At 32.0% G+C, this 13,071-nt stretch overlaps 1 protein-coding gene across 1 annotated transcript in view; it reads right to left on the minus strand.

The window, feature by feature from the left end:
• Window positions 1–697: 697 nt before the first annotated feature.
• Window positions 698–13,071, minus strand: part of LOC124356931 (ATP-binding cassette sub-family G member 1-like) — a 69,291-nt gene continuing 56,917 nt past the window's right edge. Inside the window, exon 11 of the mRNA XM_046808239.1 lies at window positions 698–9,670. Coding sequence (XP_046664195.1) covers window positions 9,320–9,670 — 351 coding nt within the window. The 3' untranslated portion in view covers window positions 698–9,319. The remainder of the gene's footprint in view (window positions 9,671–13,071) is intronic.

Here is a 13,071-nt window from a genome sequence, read left to right on the forward strand (position 1 = left end):
GTGCGGTCAGACAGACAGACAGAAATGACATTATCCAGGACAAGAAGGTTGTTCTTTACAAACCTACCACCATCTCATTGTTAGTGTTCTGGTACTTCTAAATTGTGATAGGAAACAAGTCAATGACCTTAAAGTCAGACTGTGGTCCACAATCAGGGCACTATTTTTCACTTTCACAAATGGGCGGGTAGCTTGGACAGAATCGCCTCTGTCATGATCAGCTTGCAATGTCTGGGATACAATGGGATCAGGTCAGAAAATGTATAAGGGCACTATTATTCATATTCCTTTTCATAACCAAACACCTACATAGATGTGAGGATGAGCGGGTACAATCTTTTACTGTACATTTATATTTGTAATTTGTAAAGTTATCCAATGCTATTTATAAAACTACTTATATACAAATTAATAGCATTCTCACTCAAGTCCCAGAGTAGTTGCTGCCAGCAATGTGCAATCTTTTCTACAAATAGCCGAGCTTAATGGTACTCAAACAATAGCTAATTAGTTATTATTAGTACCAAATACGTGCAAGTATATAACTGTAAGCCTTAATTGCTTTTTTATCCATGGCTAAAACAACATTGGATATAAGTACTGATATCACAGTTAAATTTTCATCAATATTAAAATAAAAGCTAGTGATGTACGATAGTAAACTAGAGGAATCAAGGGTATAAACAACCATCTAAAATAATTTCTTATATTTTTATTTGAAAAATCACAGTGACATAATGCTTGATTAAAGAGACATAGGAACTAAATAAAAATCACTAAAACTTCAATAATATCATAAAAAGAACATAAACTATCATAAACTTGTCATGTTCAATTAGTGTAGAAAAAAACTAATAATTTATAAACGGTTTTAACAATAATAAAATAAAATTTACTATTATTACCATAAAAATTAATTGAGTGGAACAATAAAATCTGTATTGTAGATAAAAAAAATTAAAAAATTATTTGAAAAAAAAAAAAAACATTTACACAATATCAATAAAACAAATGTTTTGAAATGCACATTTCTGCTCATATATCAAAAGTACTAAAATCAAATTTGTACAATCTTTGAATGTAGGCTAAATAAATCTAATGATATAAAATTAAAATGGTATTGTTTCTTAACAATACTTAATTTAAAACAAATTTATACATCATCTCCCAAATTAAGACTTTTAAATCGAAAGTCGTCTAGTATCATTGAGACCAACCAATAAACTTAGCTCTTGAGCACTTGACAGTTAAATGGCTGTTATTGGTGATTAATTATCTTACAAACATGAGTAGTATATTATTGGAATTAACATTCTCCACATAGACATGGAAACTTATTATTTAACTATATTTAAAATTATAAGAATTAGAAATATCAACAGAACCACGAGAACTGAAAATTTATAATGCAAATTTCAAACTATATGTTTATTGCAATTTGTTATGAGATGTCTTGTAGATGTTTTACAAAACGATGTACTTGTATACACAACTGTAAAATTATGGATACACTAATGGCTACATTGTTAATATTTTCATTGACCTTTCTAGTTTCAAATATAATATTTAACTTTTTATTTATTTAGGAAGCATAATAATATGACCATCCAAACATTAAATAATACATTATTTTAAGATATTACCATTTTTATATGAAAATAATATAAAGTTGTACTGAATACAAAACTCCCAATTGAAAAGAACAAGGGCAGTGAATTATAACCTCAAAAATCTGTCTTAGGCATAAAAATTTACTTATTAATAAAAGCTCTAGCACCAATAATATAACTTTCACGAATAAAATCCAACAAATTTTAGTTTAGGGAGTCATTTGGAAGAACTTGAATGCCTCAAATAGTCAAACAAGATAAAGCTGAGTTCCAGTATGAGGGTTTACATAGTGTAGTAAGCACTCTGAATACAATCTCAAGAGTCAAGGTGTTTCCAAAAAAGCTACTGTTTACTATTAAACAATGATAGAAGTCATGCCTTGATAAATTATCGTTGATCTCATATTAAACAACAGATGTTAGGTTATAAATACTATATAACCTTCACATTCCAAGATTCCTTACTCAGACCAGGACATTAATCAGCTGATGGACTCGTTAACACACTGAGTGATAATAGGTAATGAAGATAGTTGCCATCAAAATTAACATTTTGTTTATCTTAAAATCGTTCTCTTGCTAAAATAAAATGACGTTATTCTTAGTTATATAAAATAATACATTTGATACCTCCTTCATTAGGTTAGGTTACGTTCGTAATGCAAAACACAATTTTGTACATAAATCAACTAATTAGTAGCTATCAACTAGTTTATGTGTTACATCAATATGCAGTTGTATTAAACCCTGTCCTCAAGGCACAGTACATCATCATGAGTGTTTACAAAGTACCTTAAACCTACATACAGCAATGGACTTACGTTACGTGGGAAGCAAATAGATTATAAACTTCTGTGTAAAACTACTTAACAATTAGTATAGAATAACTTTAATAAACTGTATTAACACTCCATTAAATTAATGTTTTAGATATCCTGCATTAATTTCTTTCAAAATATCTCCTTAAAGATATTCCTCATGGATTTAAAAAAAATTATAATACTGTTTTAAGAACAGTTTGAAATATTATTTTAAAATGTTACTATTAGCCTATGTTTTATTATGCTGCCTTACTATTAATTCTGCCAAAACGACAAACATTAACAGTAGTTTTATATGAAAACTTGTAATAGTTTTGACAGTTGCTTCCTACAGTTGAACAACATGGACATCTTTGTTTATGAAGCCATTGTCACAAACTATAGAAATGTAAAAATAATAATATTGTTAATAGTTGCATCTTTATAGAATTGTTTGAAAATCTATAACAATGTAAAACTGTAGGTGAATGCAAGGATAGAGGTAGAATACAATAGTTTCAGTAGTCAAAATGTCCAGGTCAATATTGTGTATATCAAATGCAAATCGATCATAGATTTCATTACTCAGGTGGGTTTTCTATCTAAATATTTGAATCATATTCATCCAATTTATATGGTTGACTAGGTGATTCAAAATTCTCAATACAGACTGTAGGATGTTCTTCCATGGACTAAGGAGAGTTTTGAAACAAACTGTATAAATTCAAAGCAAAATTATTCATAACAGGTTTGGATTATTATATCCACCCCCATCCCAGGGAAAATGGCAAGTATAGCAGATGAGAGCTCATGTCTGTCACATCTAGTGTCAAACAATTAATTTTTACTTGGCACGAAAAGCTTTGTTATAAAAAAAAAAAAAAAATAGAATACATAGCAATGTATTCAAAAGCTATACGGTTTAAGTAGGTAAATAAAATTGAAACCGAATAAAGTAAGTATATGTTTGAGAGACTATTTTGTATTTTTAGTATATTAATAGCTTAATAGGATATGATTTTAATACCATGATTATTGAATAAACCCTTCAATATCAAATACTTTGGCTTATGTTTGTTTTACTTAATTATCAATTAACATTACTTAACCTAACACTCTTATGGAAACTGTAATCTTTCACACATTATTGAGCTGTTGTTTTAACAAAAACACTAAGTATAAGAAGGTATACAATCAGTTCTCAGTTTATTTCCCCCTCCTCCCCTTACCTCTCCAACTGTTTTAGTAACCAATGAAACTGTTGACTATAAGGATAGTAGATTGTATAGTACATCCATAAATAAACAGTTTTTTAACTGTTGGTTTATAAAATGACATAGACACACCATTTTTGAAGTCAAAATTCAAAACAGTCATAAATGACAGTCCTGTATTTTTGAGATCTTGTGATCACTGTCCCATGGATAATAGTTGAAATCAGGTTAAATCAACATTAATATTATGAACCCCTGACTATTTTATGTGCTGCAACCACATTTTTCTTGTTTATTTTGTTCCTTTATATGAGGACTATCCTGAAAATAAAGGTAGTTTTGAAAAAACAATTAATAAAATTAACACACAAAACCTTGTATATACAGGTGACAGGTACATTCTTAACCTAATCACCATTCGAATTAAGGCACTCACACCATGGAACAAGTTTTTAACACTATCTCTGTAGAAATATGTTGCACAATTTAATCCTTGGTTAACATCAGTATGCTCTTTGGCATCACTATTGACTGCCTTTTCGTTTTGCAACAGATATATTTCATCCAAATTTATTTCCCAGTACAAAAAAATTGATGACTTTTTTACCACATTTGTCATAAACTTTGAGAAAGGTCAGAGATCCAGCCAATCTCTGTTTTTGTGGTCTTTCATAAGGAATTGCAGAACCTGCTTAGTATACAATTACACAAAAATCCAAGCTTTTCACAAAAATGTAAAATTTAATGAAATTTGGGAGAAATGTTCCAAAAGTTAAACAATTGTGAAATATTGAATATCACAAGTTTTATTGTTGTTTTCTTCAACAGTTTATCAATCATGAGGGTAGTTGTACCGCTGTGGTTCTCATCGTGAACATGAGAATAGATACTATTGAAATCAATGAACCATTGTTTCACTAATTATTTATTTTTTGTAGACATCACAAACTTGGCCATAAATTTCAATTGGTTTATGGTTTTTATAATAAAAACCTACTCATAGAAAGCACCACACATGAAGTGAAATTTATTATTGCAGTGCACATTAAAAATTGTCACAGAGAGCAAAGTAAAAGGAGCATGAACCATTCAAAGCTAAAATGAATCTGTTGCTTACTGGACAGCACTCGTACAAACAACCTTTAATCTAATACAGATCTGGTGTCAGAAAACACGAATCTACTATTGTATTTTTTTACTAAATTGCCAGAACATGACTAACAGCTAATTTCAGTCTTTCTTTAAACTGTGAAATGATTGGATAAAACAAATCACAAATCTGTGTTCTTAAGGTAAAATATAAGACTTTTATACATACTCGCTAATTCATGTTAATGAAATAATGTACAATTATCTGAGACACTACGTATATGCATGTTGTTGATTTTTTAAAAGTATACTTTAAAGAAAAATGTTTAACCCTTTGAGTGCCAAACCAAATTAAAATAAAATTAACCATAATTGGATCATTTTTGTTTTATTGTGTAGGGAGGAAAATAGGTTGTAACTTGTGATATTTGTTTGAATGATAGAACCAGTTTAGGCATTTCAAATAAAAAATACTAAATACTAAAATTTTTACATTTTGAAATACAAAAATTGTAATTTTACCATCTTTATTTATTTGCATACACTTATTTATTGTTTTATAAGTAAATAAGAACAAATATACCAAGTAAAAAAAAGTATCTGGAGCCGATGTTAATAGTAGGTAACAAAACTCACACAAAAACTGCTAAATAGAAACTTTAGTTCTTCTAGTTTCAAAATATATCAGTTTAACCCTGCGAGTGGTGAAAGACACTGCAGCGTCTATTAAATCTCGTTCACGAGTGGCAGAGTCGCTCTAGCGTCTATTAACGCATCTCTCTCTTTTGATCCGCTATTTCCGATGTTATGCAGCGACTTAAACTCTATATATTAGGTATGGTTACCAGATTCCAAACTTTATTTTGATATACTATTTAGATATGCTGGCACTAATGGAACCCTTACAAACGGTTCATCCACCAACTGTACTACCTCCTGGACGAAGTGAAGATCTTCCGCACGGGATTGCTCATGTACCAGACTTTGTGCAGTGTGTGGACACACCAAAAAAGGGGGCAAAAGTAATTTCTGGTGCCCAGCTTGTAATTTTGGGATTCATAGGGAGTGTTTCCCCTTACTTGGAACATTACTGGAGGCCTCTCAAACCAGGAAGAATGAGGTTGGCTCTGATACTGACTAAAATGCTCTAAAAAGTGTACATAAAAGTTTCGATCAGCAACTAGTGTATTGTTTTTATGAATAATACATATAAAATATATATATTTTTCTTCAGAATTAAATTTTAAACAACATGGCTATTTTGGATTTATGTTAAAACATTAAATTTAGGAACATTTACTCAGCCTAACATAAAACAACAAAATTTGAATATTTATTTTTGGAATTCAACCCATTTGTTTTTTACCCCAATCCAAGGTAAGTGTTTCATATTATTACCATTCTATTGTGTGTGTTATGTAGTTTAAATTGATATTTTTTTTATGATATGTCATACCTATATAATTCACAGTAATTTATATAGATTTTCTTTTGCGAACATACAAAACCAGTAAAAATGTCCCGCCACTTGGAGAAAAAAGTACCGCCACTCGAAGGGTTAATCCTAAAAATATACCTAAACAGTTTTTACATGCTGAAAAAGACTATTTGAGTCACTATTCATTATAGAGAAACACATGAGCAGTTGCTAGGTAACTCATTTTTTATATCTCTAAAAAAAGGTAGAGACTTGTAAAAAACCATATGTTTAGAAAGAGATGCTCTTTTCAGTGATGTAAGTTTCATTATAACAAAATGAAAATTCCTTTTGGTATGATACTTGAGAATATAGGTAGTTTTTACCCTTCTCGCAAATTTGAGGCTGGGACTAACTAAGCAACTAACTTATTAATTGCTATTAAAGTCAAGTGATAAAAGTTAATTGAAAAATTCAATACCTCGTTGGTATGGTTTAGTTCATTGGGCATACCTAAATATCAATTTTTTTCAGGGTTTAAGCCTTGCTTGATCAAATACATTGTAGAAGTGGAGATGACATGTAGGTGGGTTAAAAACACAAGTTTCCATAAGAGTACTAATAGTAATAAAGCATAAAAATCTTCTCCCGTGTGTAAGAATATGGCAATAATCACATAGTTTTATGGAGTCATATTACTTTCAAGTATCTCTTAAATTATCAGGTACACTCTTGCAGACGGTTTTATCTGATAGCCTAGCATATTTAAAAAATCATGGTTATACAATGAGTTAAAAGTACCCTAAATTATTCCTAATGTTCTGCATTGCTAAATAAACAGTTGCAACAACCAAAACAATTCATTTATATATCATTACTGAAATTAACAATTCTCTGGAATGAAATTAAGAAACAGATGAAAACATGTGTTTTGATGCTGCACTCACTTGGAATTTAAATTGGTGTCGCTTTTAAATCACATCCTTGACTTCTTAATCATTTATAATAACATGTGTTTCAATTATGACTTTAACAAATGCTTGATTCTTATATGAGCTTCAATTTCTACTCAGCACATTGGACCTTACAGATTGAATAGTTTAATCTAGTATATTGATCTGTGCAAAATGAAATACATAAATTGTCCTCTTACAAACTGTATTAAACAGCAAAATTACGTATGTGCTAAATTTTCTTAAATATGTATTTACTGTAAATAAATTAGCATAACAGTGTTGTGGAAGGAAGGCTTGGGTTTCAGTTGTTTGATTGATTGTCCTATAACTTACACAGTTTTGAAATTTGAACAGAGTATTGTACAAAATGCTGGCTAAATGTTACATAAAAAATATCTGTTTTTATATTGTTGAGATTTTAAAATGTTGAAAATCACTGCTATGCTTCAGTGTTGTGGAAGCATGTTTTACATGTAACGTACAGAAACTAATACATGTATAGTGAGTTTTAAACAGATGTCTGGGGGGGAATCAATGTGAAATGGGCACAAACAATTGTTCATACAGAACCAACCATATTCTGTGCCAGCTGATATAGCATACAAATACATTATTCTGAAATTGGTTGATAATATTCTACAGTAATCTATAGTTTATATACATAAAACTGTAGGTCTAGTTTGATTTTATGATTAATTATTGATAGAGGGAGCGATTTGTAACGCCATGTTACAGTTTGATTACTAATTAGCTGACAACGCTGCCATTTCATGAATACAATAGAGTCCCATTTATAACTATTCAAACTTCAATGTTCTTGAAAATAAAAACCTTACTGTGAACAATTGGTTAATTAGATGTTAACACACTATAGTTCTCTCTTCCTTAATTTTTTTTGATACAACACATAGAGCACTGTTCAACCACCAGCTTTATTAGCAAACTTGACAGGGGTGAGGAGAGTTCATGGTCTTTGGGTCAAAAGTGGAAGTAATTAATTTTATTACCAAAGCCCCAATTTTTACGCTTTAAGTGAGTGAATTCCAATCCAACATATTCTAAAACTGTTTACATATCAGCATATTGTGTTCAAATTGTATTTATCATGCTATTTAGTGAATTAAGAGTCCAACTTGATATAGACAAAATTAACCTATATTCTACTTTTATGTTAGAATTGAAAGACATACTCTGAACATGACTACAGCGCTATCTCCAGGAGAGTTTACTTCTGGCTGGTTTTTACCTGCCCACACTGTGTTCAGCAAAACCACAAATGGGCAATCCAAAAGTGTGCTGCAAATGTTGAAGTAAGGAACAAAGGGTTGTAGATTAATACAGAGGATGATTGGAGTGGATTGAACTCCCTTATTGTTAGTTTTTTGCAAGCCTAAAGGATGTGGCCCCCTAACCCCTACTCTTACCCACCCTCTTACAGTTGTTTTTCATATCTAACGTGCTCTCAATACCATTTACTTCCGTTGTGTGGGACTCTATTGTATTACATAAAGTGTACAACTGGAAGACCACTAGTGGGGATATCAACGTTTTCCATCTTTGATAAACAAGGGACAGTCAAATTGAGGAGGCAGTGTGACACAACACAGGCAATATCTTGAGACAACTCCATACAATCGATATGTAGTTTTATTTGTCTTTAATGACACAAGACATTGTCATATGACAATAAGAGATGAATATGTGTACAACAATGTGGGGGCTGTATAATAGTTTAACTATCCTCAGATCAACTGATCCTCAGACAGTGATATTAATTAATAGCCCAACTGTCTAGTTTTCTATCAATAATCAAGGACTTTATTGTTTTAAAAAGAGAACACGCTGCTTCTAATATTAAATTTGATTTAACTGTTCAGAAGACTGTTGTACAGTTCTAAATAGGATTAGCATAAAGTAATATGCATTGGTAAGCATTATAAGATTAGGAAGTCAAAATAGGAAGACATGCAGTGTATATGAAGCTTCTTGAAGTTAGAAACTATAAGAAATTGTATTTAAATATTTTATAGTTTTTAAAATCGATTTACTATCTTAGGCAGAAAAATATTTTAAAATGTCAACCTTAATAGAGAGGTTGAGAAGACTAAAAACTTAATAATACAAAAACTTAATTACTACGATCAGTAATAATAAAGTAGAATAATAAGTAAAGGTGTATTATATACACCATTCCTCCCTTAAATGTCAGATATATATACAGTGCTATCACAGATTATCTTATCTTTCCTCTCGATATCTTCCATCTCAACATGAAGTACAAAGCTATTTGACTTATAACAACTGCAAAGCAGAGGACGGCAACATTAACCCAGTAGCTACCATTTTCAAGGCCCATCTCTTCAAGAAACTTCTTTGGCCGTCGGAAGTGACAATAGTCCTCCGAGCAGCCAAGCATTTTGCGATCCAGACCGAACACAGTGATGGCTGCAGCCTCGAGGCTGTACCGAAATATACTGAAGTAGGAGAGCCACTTCATGTAGGGTGACAGATCGTTGAGGTGGATGAAGAAACCAGAGATGAGAAACATCGGCATCGTGCATGAGGCCACCAAGAAAATAGCCAACTGAAATGCAAACAATGCCATAAGAGCAAAATAGGACATATGCAAAATATATTATGAACAAACTAATTGAGTAAGATTAGACCATTCTTTTAAATATTACCAGCAACACAAGCAGAAAACAGTGCGCATGGATCAATTAGAAAAAATCTAACAATAAATACTACGTAAGAGTATACTATGACGTTATCACCTTTAGATCTTTCCGCAAAATCAATTTACAGAACCATTCAAGCTGCTTATCTGTAATGTCAAGGTCATGTGTAATCTGACCAGTGGATTTGATTTAAGTTGAAAGTCAGTGGTTAGTGATGATGTTGCCACAGCCTGAACTGCTATCAATGAAAAAAATCCATTGATATAGGTGGTAACAGACAAATATACCAGATCATAAATTATGTTTTTTCAAGATTAACCAGTGCTCTCAATATAGGCTTCTTCTAGTCTACATAATTGTTAATTTTCCAATAAATTAACACCATGACTTATTACAACTTGCTTTGTAATGAGGTTGTTCAACATATAAACTTTTGAATGTTTTAAATTACAAATATTACACATCTCTAATTTGGAGTTGAATTTAGAACCAAAGGCCAAGCATGCATAGCGCTTGAATAGTAGTTTTTAAAATTTTCCTTGCTATGTGTTGGGAAACTGGCAGAGAAATTCCGCTTTACGTATATTATTAAAGTTATGAACATTAAGGTTTAGTTTTTCAATACAAATATAATTTGAAATTCAATTCGACTTAATTGTTATGTACACTAAAGCTATGTAGCAAAATGTTATAAAATGCTTCAAATTAGGATTATTTTATATTCAAATTAGTCCTGATGTCTTTCAATTTTATTTCTTCAGTTGATATAGTTTTCCAAATACAATCGGACTCTTATTAACCATTCAGGTAAAAACATACATGCACATGTTAACAAGCACTTACTAATATATACTGTATAAAGGGTACATCACGCCATATGTCATCTAACAGGCTTCACTGAAGTTGAATGCACAATTATTTCAAGTCTATAGCTCAGTACTCTGGTACTATGTCACATGTTAAGATGTTGTATAATTGTACTTAGTTTGTTTACAAAATTGTTTATTCAGCTATTTTCACATTGCCAACATGGTTACCCTTAAGACCAATATAGAACTGTTCACTAACATTCAGTCAAACCCTATAGAGTGAAATGCACCATCATCAAACTCGATTTTGTCTGTATAGAAATGAAGCTTTATGCAAAATTTCAAGTCTATACGTCAGTTTGTTCTTGAGATATGTGTCAACACAAACAGACAGACAGAGTTGAAATTTTTCCAGCCCTTCGAGTGATTTTTCGCTAACACTCAGCCACTTAAGACAAATTCTCCTTTGTTTTAATTCAGACGAAATCAATACCACATGAATGATAGTAATATGTTATGTTAAAGGGTAAATTATGAAAAACATAATTGTTCTGTATCGTCTTTATCATCTGTGAGTGTCAGCTGATGACAAAGTGACAACTGAAGTAGATTAACAGAGTCTGATTACAAGGCTTTTGCCTTCTGTGTCAACTGAACATAGACTAATAATATAAATCTGCATTTCTTATTCATTGGAATGATAAATAGACATTGTGTTATTCCTGACAAGTAAATGACATCTATAAAATACTAGCTGACCCAGCAAACTTTGTTCCGCCTTAAAGGCAATATCACATGATCACATTTTTTACTTTTTAAATTAAGATAATTGTAAATAAAAAAAAAATATAATTATTCAATGATTCTTTATTTGCCATTTATTGTAGCACCTTGTGAAAAACTACAATTTTTTGTTTTTTTATTATGCGTGAAAACAAATAACGCGGAAGGTCTTCCGATCCGAGAACATGCCACATATAATTGGCCACGGGAAAAACATGGATGTTCGAGATCAAGACCACAAAATTTCAACGATTGGCCTTGTGACTTATTTACAGTCATGGCGAATGCAAGACGGATCGGAAATTGAAGCCGTTTAAACTCAAATGGCTTGTCGGTTGGGATCATCGGGACCCTCGGAATGAGAACTTCCTCACCTTTGAATTTTCCTTTGAGTATTGTGGCGTAAATCAAATTGTTCATCAATTTACTTACCACCAAACGTGTTCCGTTGCACAGTTTTGGTTGGTTTAAGTTTCGAAGCATGATTACTACGGAACCAATCTTTAGTCGTAAATTGTGCAGTAAGACAGGTACATCCAAGGAGTTTAAAAATTCAATTGGATAGTAGGTGGCATCATCTTCATTTGTTACACAGTCAATAGATTTGAAAGAATGCAGTGTACTAATGATCTCATTCTGAATTATGTAGTTTAAGTCATCTACATATTTATTCTTAGCTGCCAAAATTGCTCGCTCACTAAACCATTCATTATTTTTGAGGTTAGTAATAATGTTTGGGAATACTTTGTTGATGAGTTCATTTTCCGATGAGACAAAGAGACATAAATTCTGAGGAAATTAAATCAATCCGCTCGATTCGTCGACAGGTACTCGACCATTACCGATAGTCAGCAACTGCTCAGAGAAATCTTCAGCAGATGTATCGTTCAGCAATGCAACTCTCATGTTTGTTGTCAGCTGAAGTTTCTTAACATAGCACCATAGATTCGATGATTTGAGGCAAACGTTTATTTTGTTGGCAGCAGTCGATCTGGGAATTACTGGCAATGTTTGGTGGAAATCGCCAGACAGTAAAATCATTGCGCCTCCAAAACATCTCGAGTCATTACGTAGATCTTGCAATGTTCGGTTAACTGCTTACAATGCACGTTTATGCGCCATTGTGCATTCGTCCCAGATCTTAGATTCTGATTAAACTTTGGCTATAGCGGAGCGCATGTAATGTTGCATGTTGGTTCTTCAATAGATTGAAGATTTAACAGCAATTTTAATGCAAAATGTGCCGTACGACATCCTTCTAGCAATGTGGCTGCTATTCCAGAAGAAGCAACTACAACCGCAATGTTGGATCTTGCACGAACAGTGGCTAAAACTACTGACATGAGGAATGTCTTACCAGTTCCACCAGGGGCATCCAGGAAATATAAACCACCGTTTCCATCATCAATTGCCTTCATTAATGTATCATAAACTTCCTTTTGTTGGGGATTCATCAGGGGTACATTCGTTTGAACTACTAAATCTAATTCCTGGTGATCATATTCACGTTCCCGTTCCAATTCTCGATTAAATGCGTCATTCATTTCACGATTTGGCGCTGGCATTCCTAACCTGACTAATAAACTACCGCACATGAGATAACACATGTCTTCGATCAAGAGCAAGGCCCGATTATGTATCTCCTCATTAATTTCAAGATCGGAATTTCTTGAACTGACTCGAATTTGATGTAAAATATCTTCTGCCATATTATC

Source organism: Homalodisca vitripennis, chromosome 3, assembly GCF_021130785.1.
Source record: "Homalodisca vitripennis isolate AUS2020 chromosome 3, UT_GWSS_2.1, whole genome shotgun sequence".
NCBI classification, from domain to species: Eukaryota; Metazoa; Arthropoda; class Insecta; order Hemiptera; family Cicadellidae; genus Homalodisca; species Homalodisca vitripennis.